This window comes from Pan troglodytes, chromosome 11 (assembly GCF_028858775.2).
Source record: "Pan troglodytes isolate AG18354 chromosome 11, NHGRI_mPanTro3-v2.0_pri, whole genome shotgun sequence".
NCBI lineage: Eukaryota > Metazoa > Chordata > Mammalia > Primates > Hominidae > Pan > Pan troglodytes.
Window position 1 is genome coordinate 17,435,848 of NC_072409.2, and position 22,737 is coordinate 17,458,584.

Sequence of the window (22,737 nt, forward strand, 5' to 3'; positions counted from 1 at the left end):
TTCCCTGCTCTTTTTACTTTACTCCTTGTTCAGATTAGAATTCACCAGCCATCATTAAAACCACACTGACTAAAATTATGCCAACTCCCTGGATCCTATCTCACTCCAGGACACAATTCCAATCATGATTGGACCCACCATTTATCTTCTCTTTGCCAGCAAACCCCTAAAGAGAATTATATAATAGGCTGACTGATTTGACTTGAAAATCACAGTCACAAAACTTTTCATGAGAATTCAATGTGTTCCAAAATTCTAGCTATATTTTTTAAAAACACTAACTTTATTCTTAGAGATTAGAATTTCAGTGGTTTCCTAAAATTTTGCTTACATACCCTCTTGTTTTGGAAAAACTATGTACCCCTCTGACACTTTTTTTTTTTTAAGACGGAGTCTCGCTCTGCTCTCTGACACATTTTAAAATTGGCATCTAAAATTTTTATCATACATTTTTTAAAAGATGGCAATCTATTACTTTTAAAATATTTAAATATTGGTATCTTAAAATAAAACTGTTTTATCAAACTTATGTATAGCAGACTCCAAATACCATAGCAATCAATTTTTTAAATGCTCAAATAAGCTTTTTTTTTTCAAGATGGAGTCTTGCTCTATTGCCCAGGCTGGAGTGCAGTGGTGCGATCTCGGCTCACTGCAAACTCCTCCTCCCCTGTTCAAGCAATTCTCATGACTCAGCCTCCTGAGTAGCTAGGATTACAGGTACACGCCACCATGCTTGGCTAATTTTTGTATTTTTAGTAGAGACAGGTTTCGCCATGTTGGCCAGGCTGGTCTCGAACTCCTGACCTCAAGTGACCCACCTGCCTCAGCTTCCCAAAGTGCTGGGATTACAAGCGTGAGCCACTGCTCCTGGGCTCGAATAAGCTCTTAGCAACAGATTACATATCATTCCTTTTCCTCAATGAATTCATATTTCCATTTTGCTCCCCTAATGTTATATATTTTATGCATGAATTTTTTCTTTTGATCACCTTATTATACTTTAATGAACAAAAATATGCACATACATTGAAAATGAAATATCTTAAAATTTCATGATTGTAAAATTCCAAGTATCAAATGATATGTGGATTTAGGTATCATTACAAATATTATTATTAGTATACTATTGATAAAATAACATATTTCTAAAGTTATTAAATGTAAAAATAAAATTTTATTTAAAAACTCTCTTCTCCGCCAGGAGCGGTGGCTCAGGCCTGTAATCTCAGCACTTTGGGAGGCTGAGGCGGGTGGATCACGAGGTCAGGCGATCGACACCATCCTGGCAAACACGGTGAAACCCCATCTCTACTAAAAATACAAAAAAGTTAGCCGGGCTTGGTGGCGGGCGCCTGCAGTCCCAGCTACTCGGGAGACAGAGGCAGGAGAATGGCGTGAACCCGGGAGGCGGAGCTTGCAGTGATCCGAGATCGCGCCACTACACTCCAGCCTGGGCGACAGAGCGACACTCCGTCTCAAAAAAAAAAAATTATCTTCTCATTAGATAAATGAAATTTTTCTCTCAATTGGCTTAATAGTTATGGATAAATGTTATTTATTGTTAGAAATGAGAGAGGGTTTGGCATAAATTCTATTCTTATTTTTCATTTTTATAGAGGTAGGCATTGCTGTTCAACCCAATTTTATCAGGAAGGTTGATAAAATAAAAATATTGTCAATTTTATTACCCCTTTATCAATACATTTTAATCTTATATCTTGGAGCTTCACATTTAGCTTATTCAATTTATGTAATATGTTTGTCATATAATCTAACTGGAAAAATCAGTCCTCATTGATAAAATAATCAGCAAAAATCAGACTTACTCTTTGTCATAGAAATGCCAATTTCATTTTTCAATCCAAATCATGTTAAGAAATGTCACTCTTTTTTTCACAATTTTATTTTCAGTAAAAATGAACTTTTCCATATAAACTTGTTTCATCAGGTAACGCTAAATATCAGAGAATGCACACACAAATTTTACTTGGCCACAGGATGTAAATGGGGAATAAACTTAAGTAATCAGAATTTACCATACTGATGGTATTATCTTTTTTTTTTTTTCTTTTTTTGAGACAGAGTCTTGCTCTGTCACCCAGGCTGGAGTGCAATGGCACGATCTCGGTTCACTGCAGCCTCCGCTTCCCAAGTTCAAGTGATTCTCCTGCCTCAGCCTCCTGAGTAGCTGGGATTACAAGCGTGTGCCAGCTCGCCTGGCTAATTTTTGCATTTTTAGTAGAGACAGGGTTTCACCATGTGGTCCAGGCTGGTCTCGAACTCCTGACCTTGTGATCTGCCCACCTTGGCCTCCCAAAGTGCTGAAATTACAGGCATGAGCCACTGTTCCCCAGCCAGTATTATCTTATTTTTACAGAAATAAAATCAAAATGTTACTCATTTCTCTTCCTTAGAATTTACTCACAGGGTTTGCATAAATCCTATGAATCATGCCACCATCTTCAGCCCTGTGGAATTGCCCTCCCTCATTTGGCTCCATCCCCACCACCCTAAATACAACGTGAAGAGTTGGAGAAGGACCTCGATTAAGAAGCTGTAAAGTTGCCTTTACATTATTTCTTTTAAACCCACTAGCTTTTCTGCAGACAGAATGCTTCATGAATTTAAGATAATCATAACTCAGATAGAGATACCAAAGCCCATTTCTCCATCAGGTTCCTGTAGTGGTTTTCATGTCTCAAAATCCTGATTCAAGATGGGCTTGAGGCTTGGAAACTGAGATACTAAGACAGTCAGACCATCTCATCAAAACAGACTCAGCATAATTTTATAACTCACACTGATCTTGGCTACCAAAGGATTTTGGTAGATGATTAAGGAGGTGTCACTCTTAAACCATGTAAATTGTAATTTGAGATAGACACATAAATAGGTGGCCATAACAGATGGGTAAGGCACAGAGGCCACAGCCAAACTCTGCTCAACTGTAGGATTGAGATCAGCAAGGGCTCCTCTGCTCACCTAGTCTTAGACATATAAAATCGGTTTGTGTAGGTATGTGTATATATATATACACACATATATATACATATATATATACACACATATATACATATATATACATATATATATATACACACTGCCTCAGCAATTTGTGTTTCCACCAATAATATTATCAGAGACATCCTTTCATATCAGTATATACAGATTTACTTCATTACTTTAATGGCTGCACAGTAATTCACGTGGTGGGTATACTATAATTTATTGAACCATGTTTCTATTAAAGACATTTGGGTTGTTTACAGGTTTTCACTATTATAACTGATTTTGCAAAGTCTCCATTTATGCATACATATCTTCCTACATGTATATTTCTGTAGGATAGATGTTTTGTCTTGGAGTGAACTAACTGGGCTAAAGGGCATGGATATTTTACCTTCTGATAATAAATATTGCCATAATTATCTTCCAAAAGGATTACATCAATTGACATTCTTACCAAGTGTACGCAGGTAGCCTTGATCCCTCACATTCTTATAATTTGGGGGAATAAACATTTTTTCTTTTATTCATACAATGAACACTTATACAGAAATTGAAATGAATGGACTAGATAACTACATGCATCATTTTGATTAAAGCTCAAAAATGTAACATTGCTGAAAAAAGCAAATTGCAGAATAATATGTATACACAATGAATACAACTACATAATATTTAAAAACATGAAAGACCGCGCTATATATTGTTTGTTAATACACATAAAATTTTTGCCAAGTTGACAGACACAAGTGATATGTCACTGATGTTTCTATTTCACTACCCTGATTACTAGCAATGTTGAACCTCATTTCATTTGTCTGTTGGCTGTTTGTATTTCTTCTTTCATGTATTCTGTGATATCCTATATACTATTTTAATATCCTTTCTTTTGCTTTCCATTGAGTTCCTTTTTTCTGGGGTAAGTTACCTAGCTTCTTCTTGCTTAGTTTCCTCATCTGACAAATGGGATGATAATAGTGTCTATTTCATAGTTGAAGATTAAATGAGCTAATTCATGTAAATATAGTACTTGGCCCATAGTGAGTACTCAACAAATGTACTTATTATCGTTTACAGGAGCACTTTGTATGTTAGAGCTAAAATTCTTTATTGATTATAAATGTTGCTGGTATTTAATCTGCTACTTGTCTTTAACTTTGTTATTAGTGTTTTTAATTTGTATGTTATAAAATCTGTAGATCTTTTCCTTTATGTCATTTGAGTTTTGTGTTTTTGGAAATCTTTTCTCACTGCAAGTTTTAAAAACGTTTTTCTACAAAATACTGCATGTTCTCACTTATAAGTGGGAGCTAAACATTGAGTATATATGGACACAAAGAAGGGAACAACAGACACCAGGGCCTGCTTGAGGGTGGAGGGTGAGAGAAGGGTAAAGATCAAAAAATGACCTATTAGGTACTATGCTTATTACCTGAATGATGAAAGAATCTGCACACCAAACCCCTGCAACACGCCATTTACCTATACAACAGACCTGCACATGTGCCCCGAACCTAAAATAAAATGTTTTTCTAAAGAACTGTTTTTTCTATATTTTCTATAGTACTTTTATAGTTTTTTGTGAGCATTTAGATTTTTTTATCTGAAATAAGGATCTAATCCCAAATAGCCAGATGATCCAGCAGTATTTGTTAAGGAATTCATGCTTTTCCAACTGATTTAAAATGTCATCTTGCCCCCATATATATTGAATTTCCATATATGTGGATCTATTTATAGATTCTCTCCTCTGTTTTGTTTACATCAGTATCACACTGATTTAAAGTACTATAGATTTGTGGTTATATTGTATATCTATTAGGCAAGTACTCTCTGGTATTCTTATTTTTCAAACGTCTTTGATGTTGTTATTCTTACACATTTACTCTGCCAGATAAACTTTGGAATTAGTTTGTTGAATTCTCCTTTTAAAATTATAATAGGGTTTTCATATTGTCCTGAATTTATGAATTAATATAAGGGAAATTGACTTGCCATATTGAATCTTTTACATCTCTTTATCCTTTTGCTTTATGAACTAAATCAAGGGTCAGCAATTTATGGACCATGGGCCAAATCTAGCCTGCCATCTCTTTTGTATGTCCTTTGCAATAACACAATTATATATAACTTGACAGCATTTTTTTTTTTTTTTGAGACAGAGTCTCGCCCTGTCGCCCAGGCTGGAGTGCAATGGGAAGATCTCGGGTCACTGCAAGCTCCGCCTGCCAGGTTCAAGCGATTCTCCTGCCTCAGCCTCCCAAGTAGCTGGGATTACAGGCACACACCACCATGCCCAGCCAACTTGACAGCATTTTAAAGTGTCATGCATATCACTATACTGCCATATTTTATTTAATCTTTAAATTTTCAGTGCATTTCCATCATATCAAAATAAGAAACAAGTACATCTGTGATATTTTGGGCTTAGTTCCTGTTAATTACCTTTCCTCCTGAGTGTGGGTTACACTTTCCTATTTCTTTTTATCTAGTAATTTTGGATTGAATCTTCTACTTTATTAATAAAAATATTATAAAGACTCTGGATTCTATTACATTCCTCTGAAGATTTTTCGTGTGTGTGTGTGTGTTAGCAGGCAGTTGGCTGGATTCAGTTCCAAACTCTGAAATCTCAGTTCAGTATTTTTAGCCTTAGCTGGATGCTAGAAATCTGTGCTGTGCATAGGTCAAGGGTCAGCCAGGTTTGAGCAAGGATTATACACAGAACTTGGAGTTCCTTCACTATTCAGCTGTGGTAACTATTCCCTATTTTGTCCTCTAGTTCCTAAACCAGTATGATATCAGGTTCTACTGGGGTTTTAGCCACTCCAAGGCACCAATGGGACCTGCCCTCAGGGTAAAGCTATAAAAAGCGGGACACTTATTCAGTGTCATTCCCTTCTCCCAAGTGTCACTTTCCCTCCCACTCTCTAGTATCTGCAGGTAGTTTGTTTTAATATGTATCTTGTCTAGAGTTTGTGGTTATTTTTACAGAAAGGTTGCCCAATATAAGCTATTTGGCTATTACTGAAACCAGAACCACTTTTTTTTTATATTTTCTATCAGTTTCAAAAGTTCCTTTTAGTCTCAATTTACTAAGAGTTTTTGTAATGCAATTATGCTGAATTGTATTAAATGACTCTTCTATATATATCCTTCCCCACCCTTCCCTGCTGTTCTAAGGAAATCATTGGCCGCAGGTGATCCAATAGTCTTTTGCTCTGGCTTCTCCCACCCTGGTGGTTGTCTCCCAAGAAGATAGTTAAGAAGGAAAAGGAACTTTCTATTTTCAAGAAATTCCTCAAAATTAGTGGTTGAATAGCTGGTGCTCTCTTTTGTTTACCTGCTTGACTTATTCTGGATTTTATGGATTTATTATTTTGGGTATAGTTCTCAATTCTATCAGTTCACCAGAATTTGGAGGGAAGATGAAAAATGTTTACTATTTGAGCCAGAAGTCAGTGGGCACTATTATTATTCCCATTACAAAGATGAGAAAATGGAGGATTAGAGAGTTCATGCAACCAGTTTCCATCACCAGTTAATAAGAGGAATGCCAAAAATTGAATCCAGGTCTTTCTGGAGCCAGAGTTTGGTTGTAAAATGGGGTACAAATGGGAAGTTGATAAAATTAGAAAAGTAAGCTGGGGACATAATGGGCAGGGCCTTGAATGCCAATATAGGGAATTTTCAGTCTTTGATGAAACCCATCATTTACTGAATACCAGAGGCTGAGCTAAAAGATACAAAAATGAATAAGATGAAAATGAAAAAGTACCTGAGCCTAAGGCTCCCACTATCTGAAACACAAACATGTAAAGAGACAGGGTAATAAGTGCTATCACAACAGCATGAGCTCTGTACCCAATTTAGTACGTAACAGTCTAAGAAAGGTAAGATGTTTCTGAGACAGTGTTGACTTTTCTAGACATCTCTTTGCATTGCTAAACTCTACGGCAACTTGTGTGTCTATGTTAGGAAATCTGAAATGAACTTTTCTTCTGTGCCTTAGAATCTAAGGGATTATTTTAACATTGTTAAAGTGGAGAGTTTGTGTCCAGACAAGCATAATCAAGGTCAACTTTTTTAGAGATAAAGTATTTCGAGTCTGGGCACGGATTACAGCATCATGCCTGTAATTCCAGCACTTTGGGAGGCTGAGGTGGGCGGATCACCTGAGATCAGGAGTTCGAGATCAGCCTGGCCAACATGGAGAAACCGTGCCTCTACTAAAAATACAAAAATTAGCTGGGTGTGGTGGCGCATGCCTGTAATCCCAGCTACTCAGGAGGCTGAGGCAGGAGAATTGCTTGAATCCGGGAGGCGGAGGTTGCAGTGAGCTGAGATCATGCCGCTGCACTCCAGCCTGGGCGACATAGCAAGACTCTGTCTCAAAAAAAAAAAATGTATTTTGATATAATTCTTCACTTGTATTTCAGTTCTGTGTTAAAATGTCTGCTGTGGAGGGAATCTGCACTTCGGAAAGCCCAGTCATTGATCATCAGGGCACAAAGTCCTCCAAATGTGTGCGCCAGAAAGTAGAGGGCTCCTCCAGTCACTTGGTGACATTCACTGTGCTTCCTCTGGGAATTGGCCTTCACAACATCAATTTTTCACTGGAGACTTCGTTTGGAAAAGAAATCTTAGTAAAAACATTACGAGTGGTGGTAAGAAAAACATGCTTCAATAACTTATGCTTAAATTATTGCAAAAGAGAGACACAGAAAGGTGGGGGAGAGAAACAATAGTGTAAATTTAACAAAACATTAAGCATTAAGGAAACTGGATGGAGGTTATTCTAGATTTTTTTTGTACTATTCTTGCAATTTTTCTATAAGTCTGAAATTGTGCTTAAAAAATTTTAATAAAACAATAACATTTGTTTCGTAGAAAATATAAAATACTGAAAAACGACAGATAAATAAAAATCATCAATAATTCCCATACCCAGAGATATCTGATTTTAACAATTGGTACACGTCTTTTTTTTGGTATACAGGTACAATTGGTACACAGGCTTTTTTTTCCCCTTAATACATTCAGAAAATGTGTCTTGAAATCTATGTGCCAGACATTATGCAAGGAACTGGAGATAAAACAATAAATAAGACATGGCCCTTGAATTTAAAGAACTTGCAGTCTAGGAAACTTTCCATTGTATAAACAAATAAACAGGCCCAAAAAAGAAGAAAAGTATCATTTGTTAAGTACAATTTACCCACAGTCTGTTAATTGTATTCACGTTATTAACATTAATATTTTTATGTAATTTTAATATTTTTATATAATTTTAATATTTTATATAAGTATGATTTACCAATTAAAAATATTAGTACTTTTAAAGGACTAAGATTCTTGCTAAGGGTCATATGGCCAATTAATGACAGACTGGATTTCCTGGCTCTTCACTCTCTGTTTTCAGCTATGAAATTCACTTCAGTAAACATGTACCGACTTATTTTGTGCAAAGCACATTCCCATGCATCCTTGCACTGTGGTTCCATGCAGTCTCTGGAGCGAGGCTGCTGGGCCTTGAATCTTGGCTCCATCACCTCCTAGCAGTGTGACAGTGTTACTTGATTTCCATGTGTGTCAGTCTCCTCATCTGTCGAATGGGAGTAATAACAGCACCAACCTCATAGAGGTTTTTAGAGGTTAAATGAGTTAATACATATAAAGCACTTAGAACAATTATCTGGCTTATAAATAACTTCTTTTTAAGCATTTGCTCTGGTCAATATGCAAATAGCCATAAAATCTTATTGCTGCTTATATCCATGTAAGTATTTATACATAGTTTGCCTTTTCCAGGAAAAATAATTTTTTAGTTTGAAAAGTGGTCCAGAAAAGTTGATCCAGGGAATTCAGGTTATATAAACTTATGTTTTTAACTGAATGTTTTCTGCCTTTATTTTAGCCAGAAGGTGTCAAAAGGGAAAGCTATTCTGGTGTTACTTTGGATCCTAGGGGTATTTATGGTAGGCAAAATGATTTTTTATTTTATATGTTATCTTTTGCTTTAGAAGTTAAAGTGTGTATGTAACTTAAAACACTATTTTTCAGAAAGTGAATTGTCTAAAATCAGTAGTATCCACTTCTGGCCAGGCACAGTGGCTCATGCCTGTAATCCTAGCACTTTGGGAGGCCGAGGTGGGTGGATCATTTGAGGTCAGGAGTTCGAGACCAGCCTGGCCAACATAGTGAAACCCTACCTCTACTAAAAATACAAAAATTAGCTGGGCATGGTGGTGGGCACCCATAGTCCCAGCTATTTGGGAAGCTGAGGCAGGAGAATCGCTTGAACCTGGGAGGTGGAGGTTACAGTGAGCTGAGATCGTGCCACTGCACTCCAGCCTGGGCGACAGAGCAAGACTGTGTCAAAAAAAAAAAAAAAAAAGTATCCACTTCTTAGATCACTATCTTTCTTGATAGCATTATAGTACAACTACTATAATCTGAATGACTGAGACACAACAATAATAATTCCATTAATTTTGAATGCAAGGCCTTGAAATAGTAACAATTGCATGACTTCCCTCATATATTATTCATTGTCTATCCATCACAATAATAATTTATAATATATTATTATTGAGCCAACAGTCCAAAGAACACCTAAGAAAAAGTCATTTACATAATTAACATGCATTATTTGAAAACATAATAATGCTAATTAATCACTTAACAAACCCATTCCTCATTGCTCCTGCTTCCCTACTTTTCCTTCAATTGAGATATTCCAAATCTTCTCAAAGCTAGAATTTTGCAAACATTTGAGTACTTAATCAAGGCCTAAATACATATACATGTATTTATGAAATTTAGGATGTGGCCAGTTAACCATTCTCTTTTCAACTAAAGAAGACAGATTACTGCAGTTCTTATTAAATGCTTACAATTTATCTTAACGTTGTATCAATAATTTTTGTTTTATTTCAATGATATAACAATGGGGAAAAAATTTACTTACAGATCATGATCACTATCATCAGTGTCATTTCCTCTGGGAAAGCAAAGAATTAATACCCTTTACACTTTAATTCATCTGAGTATCATGAACTGAGGAGTGTTATTTCAGTAGAGTAATAAAAAGTAAAATCCATCTATGTACATGCGTCCACATGCTTACTTGTTTCTCCAATTTTTTCTTCACACAGACCTCCTCCTTGCCTGCTCATTGTGAATGATCTATGGGTAGAGATATTACAAGTTTCAAGGGTTTTAGCCTCATGCAATTATATCAAGCCTCAAAAGCCACTGTGTCCTTGGCTTCTCTTTCTTTTTTTTTTTTTTTTCACCACAGATGCTTCTTCTGCTGACATTATTGCAAACAATTTTCCAGAGCAGTCTTGCCTTACTCATCCTAGGTGTGAACATCAAGGCCACAGGATAGGAACAATCTTTTATCTGGGAATAAATCTCTGTAGAGAAAATCTGGGTTAAAACAAAATCTATGCCTCTTTCCAATCTTCTCATATGACTTTTTTCCCTTAACATTTTAGGCAACTTGGATTTAGGCAGCTTTCCTGATTTCTGCAGAGCTAAAGAGGGAAAAGATAAAAATTCTGTTCAGCTTATTTCAGATATTTTATTAAATACTTCTAATATTTATTATTTTTTTTGTGGGGCGGGGGGACAGGGTCTCACTCTGTTGCCCAGGCTGGAGTGCAGTGGCACCATGTCAGCTCACTGCAACCTCCACCTCCTGATTTCAAGCGATTCTCCTGCCTCAGCCTCTGGAATAGCTGGGATTACAAGCACTCACCATGCCTGGCCAATTTTTATATTTTTAGTAGAGATGGGGTTTTACCATGTTGGCAAGGCTGGTCTGGAACTCCTTACCTCAAGTGACCCACCAGCCTTGGACTCCCAAAATGCTGGGACTACAGGCGTGAGCCACTGTGCCCGGCCTATTTCTGATATTTATATATTGAAATCGCTATACAACTATGATACTTTACAGGGTTCAGTTAAAAAAAAATGCTAAAAAGTGTTTGGAAAAATAAATGGACTATAATGTTAAAGGAAATCTGAAAAAATATATCAATGAGGGAGAACAAACAGTATATAGTAATTAAAATTGTGTGACACCAGCTTAAAAAAAGACTAAACACAGAGACTCAATGCTTAAGACTAGCTCTAGTCTTTAGTTTCTGCTTTCTGTCCCTGATAAGCCCTTTTCTCCCAACTCGTCTCATATCTCAAATGCAGAGTGTTAAGTTTCTCACTCCCTCATTTCCTGACACACCATCCTCATTGGTTTAGGCAGGCCCCTCTCGTTTTATTTTTTCCTTCATCCCGGACCCCATTCCCATTCCCCTTCCTCCAAATGTACCCACTCAAATGTGTTTGCTGTATACTTTTGAATAGAAAGGTAATGTTGTTTTGTATGTATGTACCTTTTAAATCTATGTATATGTAACATTGTGCTATAGATCCTATTCTGTCTTAAGTTGTTACACTCAAGGCTTAGTTTTAAAGAAATATCTCGGCCGGGCGCGGTGGCTCACGCCTGTAATCCCAGCACTTTGGGAGGCTGAGGCAGGCGGATCACGAGGTCAGGAGATCGAGACCATCCTGGCTAAAACGGTGAAACCCCGTCTCTACTAAAAATACAAAAAATTAGCCAGGCGTGGTGGTGGGCGCCTGTAGTCCCAACTACTCGGGAGGCTGAGGCAGGAGAAGGGCATGAACCCGGGAGGCGGAGCTTGCAGTGAGCCAAGATCACGCCACTGCACTCCAGCCTGGGCGACAGAGCGAGACTCCGTCTCAAAAAAATATATATATATAACTCTATTGTTATAGGTATACTTAATTCATTTTTCTTGCATAGAATTTCAGAGCATGTTCCCTCACCATTTTATCCATCACTGTATATACAATATATTTCCCTTGAAAAATCCATATTAGCATTTACCTGGACCATGTATCCAGGAGCTGGGTCAAAGGATATATACATATTTAATGCCATTTAGTCCTGTCATATTGCCCTTCAGAATGGTTATACTTCCATTAGCAGTGCACGAGGGTTCTCGTCTCTCCACAACCTCACCAACGCTTGCCTCTCTAAAATGTGGCATTTTTAATGGGTATAAAGCACTATCTCATTATTGTTTTAATTTGGATTCTTCTGGTTACTAATGATTTTAAGCATTTCTTCATATACTTGTCCATTTGGGTTTCCCATCTGTCAATTGCCTATTCATATCTTTTGCACGTTTGTAAATTTTCTATCTGGGTTATCTTTTAAAAATTTCTTCTTGATTTTGTCTCTGATGTACCTCTTTGAGCAACAACAAGCCTTCATGGGTTTGAAAAGGAATTATTTATTCTGATGTAGTCAAATCCATCATAATTTCATCTTATGGTTATATATTTTTGAGGTAATCTTTAAGAGGTCTTTCTCTACTCTTAGTTCACAAAGACATTGCTGGATATTTTATTCTGTTAATTTTATAGATTTGAATTTAAAATGTTTTAATCTGTCTGGAACCTGCCTTTTTATGTGATGTCTTGATGAGTCTTTTACCGTGATCACTGACGAGGAATAAAATTAACTTCTCTTAGTTTTAACTTTCTCTTTACCTTTTCCACCTGGTAGTAGAGTTGCCAATGGAATTGAAATAGTCAAGAGCAGGCTTCAATGGAGAAAATGGTGAAAGGAGCAAATCTAGATAATCTCAAGGCTATCTGTAATAAGTATCATATATTGAGCATGAATTGTATGCCAGGCTCTTTGTCTATATTATTTTTATCCCACAAAAATCCTTTGAGGAAAATGTTGTTACCTCCATTTAACTGATGAACAAATTGAGGCTAAGAAAGGTTGTATCTTGCCCAGCGTCACATATATACTAAGCTCTTTTTGAACTTCATGCTCTTTCACTCAAACTGCAAACCTCTTAAATGTCTTCTGAGTTTTATTTTGATATATCCTCTGCATTTATCAAGGATTAATGAAGAAAGAAGTTTTATGAGGAATGTTCCTGCATTTTTAGGAAAGCCATGTGGCTTGTCCATTAAATTGAAAATGTGACTCATTTTTCTTTAGCGTCTTCCATATGCCAGGGTCTGTGCTAAGTGCCAGGACTACAGCTGGAATGAGAAATGATTCCTGCCCCCAGAGCGCTTTCTTAGCAGGACAATGGGAGGTGGATTCTCTTTCTGGTGACTAGTGTGGGCTCTGCAGCAAAACTTCTGGAGTTCAGATTGCAGCTCCACTTGTATTGTTTCTGGGACCTTGAACACATTACTTTCTAAGCCTCAATTTCCTCATCTATAAAATTAAACTAATGAAAATAGACCTAACATAGAGGACTGTTGTGAGAATCCAATGCAATAATTCATTTAAAGAACTTAGTAGCATGCTTGGTACTCTATCAGTAGAATGATCAATGTTACCTTTTTTTGGACATAAACCAGTGATTACAGTAGAAAAATTATCTGATATCAGTATGCTAAAACTCTGTTGTTTTGCCCATAGATTAAAAAGTATCAAAACTAGACTGGGAAGGGAAGGTGGAAAGAATTTCAGATCATACTTCCCTGTGGAGCTAATGTTCAATATATAGTTGATTAAGAAATTACATGTTAGTTATTCTTAGCTTTCAGTTCCAGGAACAATTTTCTGTCTTTGGGCAAGCTGGCATGCTATATTTTGCTGGTGAATAAGATTTATATAACCTATTTATTTCACATCTTATAATGACCAGGAAGCTTACAGCCAAATTTAATGCTTTATTTAATAAGATTATACAAGCCTAGGGTTTGATTAAAGTCCTTGATGATTTTTAACTTTCTTTTAAAATTTTAATAGTCTAATTATAAGTCTTTTATTTTGAAATATTCTTTGGAAGTAGATACATTATAAATAATCTGCAAACAGTCTTCCCCTGGAAACTCTGTATAAATCCAAATTTTCTAAATTACAGGTACCATTAGCAGACGAAAGGAGTTCCCATACAGGATACCATTAGATTTGGTCCCCAAAACAGAAATCAAAAGGATTTTGAGTGTAAAAGGTAAATTAACAAATGCCATTTTTATTTCTCATTTCACTTGGTGCTTCAAACAAAAATCAAATATCCTCATGATTATTCTGTTTCTCCACTTCCATGTTCAGTAGCACACACAAATCTACCTTTAGGAGTGCTCCACCCCTACCCACCCCCACTTTCAAACCTTTAATCACTTTTCCCACTATCTTCTTCCAATGGCCTGATTTACGTGGAGATTCATTCTCCTCCAATGGAAGGTAGGGACTGTCATTGGCTCAAAGATGTCTCTAAAATGGGGGTCCAGTTGCTTCTAGACTTAAAGAACTTTCCATGGTCTTAGTGGCCAGTCCCGCTCCAGAGAAGGCCTATGGCCTGCACATGGCCTAGCGAGAACAGCACTGCTCTGCTGAAGTACTGGTCCCAGAAGGGTTGTCTTAGTCCATTTATGCTGCCATAACAAAATAACAAAATTTATAAATAATACAAATTTATTTCTCACAGTTCTGGAGGCTGGGAAGTCCAAGATCAAGGCACCAAGAGATTGGGTGTTTGGCAAGGGCTGCTCTCTGTTTCCATGAGGACATATGTTGCTGTATCCTCCTGTGGCAGAAAGTGGAAAGGCAAAAGGGCAAAAAGGGGTGAAGAACTTCCTCATACCTCGTCTATAAGATTATTAATCCCACTCATTAGGGTGGAGCCATCATAACCTAATCACCTCTCACAAAGCCCCACCTTCTAATACTATCACCTTGGTGATTAGGCTTCAGTGTATGAATTTTGGAGAGACATATACATTCAAACCATAGCAGGGATTCTCCTCCCCTCGCATACATTTGCAGAAGTGATATTTGCACAAGTGACTAGGTTTTCCTTAGTCTCCAGGCTTTACAATTCAATAACATATTACCGAATGATAGAATGTCCTGACTACATTTTATCTCAGATAAAACCCTAGAATCACAAAATGTTAGTACTGGAAAGGATCTTTTTGATCATGTGCAACCCTGTTGTTGGATATAAAAGAAAGTGGCATGTCCAAGGTTGCACAGTGAGTTATAGACAGAGTCATGTCAGCACTCCCTGTTCAGGCTCTTTGCTTTGCTTCCTGGAAGGGATTGGTAAATATGGTTTATAATGTCTAAAGCTAACAGGTTGAATGGCAACTAATTTGCCATGTTCTCTTGCAGCAATCAGTCCACTGTATTACATTACCTACCACCATATTTTAGTGATTTTTAAAGTCTTTTTTTTTTTTGTTTCTTTCAAATTCATGTTCCTAACCAGATCTTTTTTTCTCACCCCGTTTCTGAGAAGCAAGTCAACTGCCTAGATAAAAAGGGAAGAACCATCTCTAGATGGTTGTTCTTCTCTCTTGAGAACATACTGTTAGAAGTTAATAAAAAGCAATGTGTCTACTTTGATCTTTTTTGTTTCAGGATTGCTTGTAGGTGAGATCTTGTCTGCAGTTCTAAGTCAGGAAGGCATCAATATCCTAACCCACCTCCCCAAAGGGAGTGCAGAGGCGGAGCTGATGAGCGTTGTCCCAGTATTCTATGTTTTTCACTACCTGGAAACAGGAAATCATTGGAACATTTTTCATTCTGACCCATTAATTGAAAAGCAGAAACTGAAGAAAAAATTAAAAGAAGGTAAAAAAAAAAAGTATTTCACATAAAAATTGGGTGATTCTAAACTAATATTTTTATTAAACTAATATTTAAGTTGTGAATTATAGAAAACTTTGTAAGAGAATTTTAGCAAAAAAATCATGAGATGGACTCTACTATATAAATAAATATTATTTCTGTAGCATTTTGGCTCAACTTACCAAAATGCCTGAATGAGAGGCAAGGCACCTGCATTCCAAACTACAGAACACTTCCTTCCTTTTCGAATGAGATCAGAATGTTCTACTTGATAATTCCCAATTCGAGCAATTCATATACTTCCTTTGAGAAGTTCAATGCTGACCACAGAGCATATGCTTGCTGCCCAACACCAAAGGAAGCTTACCATTCTCAGGGCCTGATAAAGTGTTCTTTGAGTAGAAACGGAGGTCTGTTAAGCACCGTGTTCTTTTTCTTGTGCTTCTTAGGGATGTTGAGCATTATGTCCTACAGAAATGCTGACTACTCTTACAGTGTGTGGAAGGGTGGAAGTGCTAGCACTTGGTAAGTAGAAGATTTTGAGTTGCATTTTCATATAGTGGTTAATTAACTAAAGAATAATAACCATAATGGAAACTCCATTCCTCCAGTTGCTCAGGCTAAAAGCCTCGTCATCCTTCACTCCTCTCTTTCTCTTACCATTCACATCTGATCCAGCAGATATGGATTCAAAATATATCCTTAATTTGACTACTTCTCACCACCTCCACCACACTATCCTGTTCCAAGACACCTTCCTCTCCCACCTGGATTCTTGCACTAGTCTCCCTTAGTCTTCTGGGTTCAGCCCTTGATCCTCTTCAGTATATACTCAACACAGCAACTGAAGTGATCCTGTTAAAACATATGTTAGATCATGCCACTCAAAACCATTTAGGAGCTTCCCATCTTACCCAGAGTAAAAACCAAACTTTTTATTGTGATTTACAAAGCTCTGTATGATCTGGCTCCACCTCATGTCTCCTACTTTATCTCCTATACTCTCTTTCCCTCCAATTCAGCCCCACTAGCCTTCCTCAAACACACCAGGCATGCTTCCACCTCAGGGCCTTTGCACTGTTTTCTCAGTCTGAAATACTCCTCCTTAGGTGTCAGCATGACTGGCTCTCATATTTCCCTCAGGTCTTTACCAAATGTCACCTTGGGGAGGCCTCTGCTATATCATAATGTCTAAAATTGCAATCCACTCCCCTCCCAACACCTCATATCTTTTCTTTTCTCCTCAGTGTGATTACTAACGTTCTTGCTTATTCCACTATTGTGTATCTCCCCCACTGGAATGTAAGCTCCATGCGGGAAGTTCTAAGTATCCCTAGTGCCTGGTACCTACCTGGCACATAGTAGATGCTCAGTAAGTATTTATTCAATGAAACATATCTTCCAAAATTCTGATGATTTGAGGGAAAGATAGTCTGAATTAATTAAGAGTCCATATGGCAGTCTATTTTCAAAAAATACCGGCTGGGCATGGTGGCTCACGCCTGTAATCCCAGCACTTTGGGAGGACAAGGCGGGCGGATCATGAGGTCAAGAGATCGAGACCATCCTGGCCAACATGGTGAAACCCCGTCTCTATGAAAAATACAAAAATTAGCTGGGCATAGTGGCATGTGCCTGTAGTCCCAGCTACTCAGGAGGCTGAGGCAGGAGAATCACTTAAACCCAGGAGGCAAGGGTTACAGTGAGCCGAGATCGCGCTACTGCACTCCAGCCCGGGTGACAGAGTGAGACTCTGTCTCAAAAAACAAAACAAAACAAAACAAAAAAACCATCATGCTATGACAAAATATTTAATAAAAACGGTGTGCCAGCTGCTTTGTAGGTTCTATATGAAACATATTTAAGGAGTTTACAACCTAGAATACTTTAATTTTAGATTTTTTTCTTTTTTCTTTTTTCTTTTTTTTTGAGACGGAGTCTTGCTCTGTTCCCAGGCTGGAGTGCAGTGGCACGATCTCGGCTCACTGCAACCTCCGCCTCCCGGGTTCAAGCGATTCTCCTGGCTCAGCCTCCTGAGAGCTGGGATTACAGGCGTGCACCACCATGCCTAATTTTTGTATTTTTAGTAGAGGTGGGGTTTCACCATGTTGGCCAGGATGGTCTCGATCTCCGGACCTCGTGATCCACCCACCTCAGCCTCCCAAAGGGCTGGGATTACAGGCATGAGCCACTGCGCCTGGCCAGTTTTTTTTTCTTTAGCTATTGAGATCTCCCAGAATTTTATCTTTGGCCCTCTTATTTTCTGTAATCTCCCCTGGTACAATCTCATTATTGCCCATGATTTCCATAACATCTAGGCTAATGGCCCCCTAATCAATGTCTCAAGGCCTAACTTCTTTCCTAAGAAGTTAGGAAATGTCCTAGATCCATATTTCTAGGTTTCCGGAAGCCAAAGATCCTTCAAGCACAATATGTGCCAAATTCATTATTTTCTTCCTCAAATACACTTCTGTTTCTTTACTCAGTGCACAACAATACCCTGCCCTTTGTCCCCCATTGATCAAGTCAGAATCATCAGTTGGTTTTTGATTCCTTCCTTTCCTTTTGGCTTTACCTCTGATCAGCTACCAAGTTCCATAGATTATACCTTAGAATTAGGTCTGACCATGTGTGGGTGACACACTTCAAAAGACACACAGGGCCAGATACAGTGGCTCACACCTATAATCCTAGCACTTTGGGAGGCTGAAGCAGGAGGATGGCTTGAGCACAGGAGTTCCAGACCAGACTGGGTAACATAGGGAGACCCTGTCTTTAATAAAACAATAAAAATATAAAAAAATAAATAAAAGGCTCATAGACCCCTGCAGCACACCAACCAGAGGATAACCCAGGATGCAGGAGTGGGAGTGAGTGTCAATGAAGACTGGAAACTGACACAGCAGGACCTGGGAAATAGATGCCTGGAGAGCAGAAAGCCCCACAGGAAGGTACAACAGCCTCTCAGTAAACACTCAGAGCCTTTCAAGAGTTTGGGGCAAGACTGAAACATAGACCCAACTCCATGAGTTCCTTGAAAGAAATAATAGACATAGAAGAAAATGTCCAGCACCTAAATACCCTCAAACTTTTCTTGAGAAATACAAAGCAGATTTTTTAAAGTGCGAATGTCATTCATATTAGCAAAACCCAAAATTGATGATGATGAACATTTTTTATATTCGTCTTTTTTTTTTTTTTTTTTTTAAAGAACATTGTGGATATTGAACTTTTCTCTTTAACTACAAGCCTCCATCTTATTTCTGTTTCTTTCCCCCAAGGGCATTCACTATCATGAGTTTATGCATCTTTCCAGAACATTTTTAATATTTTATATAGTATATATATACATGAAATCATATAGCTGTAACTTAACTCCAGTTTGGCTGCTCACTGCTCAAATGCCAAACTCAAGAGACTAAGGTTGGTGGGAGGAAAAGCAGGTTAATTCAGGAGCCAGCAACCCAAGGAGATGGCAGACTAGAGTCAGGAAACTATCCCAAATGCCCTAGGCTGGCCAGAGGGATTTTAAAGAGGAAGGGGCTTGGAAAACTGTGTGCAAGAGTTAGCTACGTACAGGTCAGCATGTCTTGTTCTGATTATTATCTTGAGTAATGGGCCATCTAGTGGTCAGCTAGACTGAAACAGGTTTGTAGATTAACTGCTCAGTATTTTTCTTCTCCAGGGGACATTTCACAACCTTGATTTTTATCTCATGGCTAGTTCCTGGAATTCTTAAGTAAGCACTGTTTAAGAAAGTTAAGCATTGTAAAAGAAAGAATGGTTATTTGCTTCCAAAATGAAGTGATGGGTTTACAGTCCCTTTTTGTATTTCTAAATGATTATAACTAGTATCATACTATACCTATCATTCTGTAACTTACCTTTTTCTTTTAATACTTTTTAGTTATTTTAGATCTAGTAGTATAGGTAAATATAGCTCACTCCTTTTCATTGCCATGCAGTATTTTATTTTACAAATATATCACATAGTATATATTCTTTATCTGTTCCTATCTTGATGGACAACCATTTCCAAATTTTAGTATTACAAACAATGTGATAATGAACATCTTCATATGTCTCTTTGTGCACATGTGTGAGAGTTTCTCTAGGGTATATCCCAGGAGATAGAATTGCTGGAACATAAGGAATGCATATTTACAGTTTCATCAGATTTTGCCAGATTTCTCTTCAAGGTGACTAAAAAATTCTTTTCTACTCTAAATTTTTAGTCCCAGACCCTACTGTAAAACATGAGGAACTAAACTAGACCATATTAAGCACTTGTAGAGGTAGCCTAGGGTCTGGAACAAAAGCAAATAAAATAGCCTACTTCTTTTTTTCCTCCATGTCACACTTAAAATTTGAATTTCAGGGCAGTCTCCAAGGGACAGGTCAGTGGGAAGAGGAGAACGCAAAAAGCTAGAGCGAATTGTATTTGCTTTACCTTTAGGGAAGTGCTGTCTAGACTCTCACTCCTTAAGGACACCAGGGATGAGACACCCAAGAGTACCAAAGAGAAAGAGAGATAGGAGTAAGAGCTTATAAAAACCAGGTGCAGTGGCTCACACCTATAATCCCAGCACTTTGGGAGGCTGAGGTGGGTGGATCACCTGAGGTCAGGAGTTTGAGACCAGCCTGGCCAACATGGTGAAACCCTGTCTCTACTAAAAATACAAAAATTAGCTTGGCATGGTGGCACGTGCCTGTAGTCCCACCTACTCAGGAGGCTGAGGCAGGAGAATCGCTTGAACCTGGGAGGTGGAAGCTGTAGTGAGCCAAGATTGCGCCATTGCACTCCAGCCCGGGCAACGGAGAGTCCGTCTGAAAAAAAAAAGAAAAAAAAAAGGAAGTAAGAGCTTATACCTATTGAATACTTACTATAATCCAGAACTATTTTAAGTATGTTCATATATTTAATCTTTATAATTGATCCCAAAGGATGAGTCCATTGTTTCTATTTATTGCCATTGCCTTTTTTCAAAGATGTAACTATAGCATCTTTATATATACAGATGATAGATAAGTGGAGAGGCAGCCTGGCCGTATAACTGCACTCATATGCCTTTCTAGCCTGCTAAAAGAAGAGAGACTTCCAAAAGCCAAAATCCCAAGAGAGACCCAATGTAAAATGTGGGCCAATCTTTGAAAACGTGAGTGTCCTTGAACCTGAGCAATCCGTAGAAGTATTTCTCATCCTTGAGAGCAGTGTGGGAGGATTAAAAAGAGAGGAGCTCTCAACTGTTACCCCCTAAAAGTCAATAGAATAGAAAATAAATTTCTGATGTTTCTAGAGAAAGAATTAGGAAAAGGCACCTAGTTGTGGAGGGGCAAGTTCCGATTAATATCAAAAAAAATCTTTAAAATAATTAAATCAATTAGAGCAAAGACTGAGAACAACCTAAATGTCTACAGAAAGGGAAATGGCTTAAATAGCTTTGGTGCATCTGTACCAAAATACTATAATTTAATGTATAAAATCACTTGTAAAAGAACAAGGAAACTTTATGTATTAAGATAGATCTCTAAGGCATATTACTAAATGGAAAAAAAGCCAAGTACAGGATAATGTAAACATTCTCCCACTATTTTGGTGTGGTTGGGATGGAAAGGTAGATGGGAAGGCTATATCTTGTATCTACTATATATCTTGTATCTACTATTTGGAAGAATGCACAAGAAACAATGGTCATCTTCTGTTGGGAGGTGGAGGGGGACAGGGACTGCTAGAAGGAGACCTTTCATAAAATATCCCTTTGTGCTTTTGGATTTTTTTTTTTTTAAGTTCTCTCACTCAGGCTGGATGCAGTGGCAGGATCTCAGCTTACTGCAGCCTCTACCTCCTGGGCTCAAGCAATTCTCCCACCTCAGCCTTCCAAGTAGCTGAGACTATAGGTGCCTGCCACCACATCTGGCTAATGTTTTGCATTTTTGTAGAGACAATGTCTCACTATGACGCCCAGGCTTCACTTTTGGATTTTTGAATCATGTGAGGGTTTTACCTCTTTTAAAAAATGCTTAAAATACATTTTAAAAATGAAAATGAAAAAGAAACACAAATTTTTTAAGTGGGGGAAGTGGGAGAGCAAGTCAAGTGGTCTGAGTCTCAGACATTTGAGGACCTGGGGAGTGGAGCCTCCTGGGCGACTGAGAGAGTGAAGAGATGTTATGGGGGGATGAACCCAATCCTCTCTGATACTCTTCGATGGGTATTAGTAGAGACTTGAAATTGCTTTTTGACTAAGTAATAATGATCATTAAAATTTCCTGTGGGGTAGTAAGTTCTGTGTCAATGGCAGCACTCAAGGACAAGTGAGATAAACACTCCAGGGACATTGGGAAAGGGGACTTGGGGCCTCAGATAGGAATTTAGATTCCATGGAATGCACAAATTTTACAATCTAGAATTTTGTGATTTACTCTTTCATGTCTCATGTTCATAGGTCAATGCCTTGACTCAAAACTATTTATTTTATCTCTGTTATCTTTAACTTTAGAGTGTAATTCTTATCATCAGGAATCAATTTTTAGCTTGTGTGCTAGCGGACAATGTTGTAATCACAGAAGATGTGCTGTTCACATTTGTTTACCGAATGTTTTGGAGGTATTCCAAAAATCTTCCCTTCCTTTGTAAAATGATGACTTACTTTGGAATTGCATGTTTTAAAATGTTATTTTTTTTTAAAGAATAAAGTTGTATAAATTAATTGAAAGTCAAAAGGGATTCAGCGTTCTAAATATTTATTTATTTGATTTTGTCTTAAAGGTTAACAGCTTTTGCTTTAAGAGTACTTGGACAAGTAAATAAATACGTAGAGCAGAACCAAAATTCAATTTGTAATTCTTTATTGTGGCTAGTTGAGAATTATCAATTAGATAATGGATCTTTCAAGGAAAATTCACAGTATCAACCAATAAAATTACAGGTAAGGAAACCAAATGCACAAATTAGCAATAGTTTTATTTAGTTTGAGTTTTATTCTCATCTGATTATGGGAGGATGAAGAAGAAGAAGGAAAAAAATGTAATTCTGCAAGAAATTCCTTTTGTGAACAAGCAAAATATACAAAGGTCTTTCCCAT

The 22,737-nt window shown here is 37.6% G+C and overlaps 1 protein-coding gene across 8 annotated transcripts in view; it reads left to right on the forward strand.

Annotated features, from left to right (window-relative positions):
• The window catches only part of C5 (complement C5), a 123,036-nt gene that overhangs the window by 69,685 nt on the left and 30,614 nt on the right, over positions 1-22,737 (forward strand). For 7 of the 8 annotated variants that reach the window (XM_063788375.1, XM_063788377.1, XM_063788378.1 and 4 more), the window contains 6 exons: positions 7,449-7,676; positions 8,927-8,987; positions 13,941-14,030; positions 15,443-15,655; positions 16,102-16,177; positions 22,422-22,581. In XM_063788375.1, the coding sequence (XP_063644445.1) occupies positions 7,449-7,676; positions 8,927-8,987; positions 13,941-14,030; positions 15,443-15,655; positions 16,102-16,177; positions 22,422-22,581 (828 nt within the window). Of the gene's footprint in view, positions 1-5,171; positions 5,550-7,448; positions 7,677-8,926; positions 8,988-13,940; positions 14,031-15,442; positions 15,656-16,101; positions 16,178-22,421; positions 22,582-22,737 lie in introns of those variants that run through there. The other variant, XM_016961569.3, reaches the window with a different exon arrangement.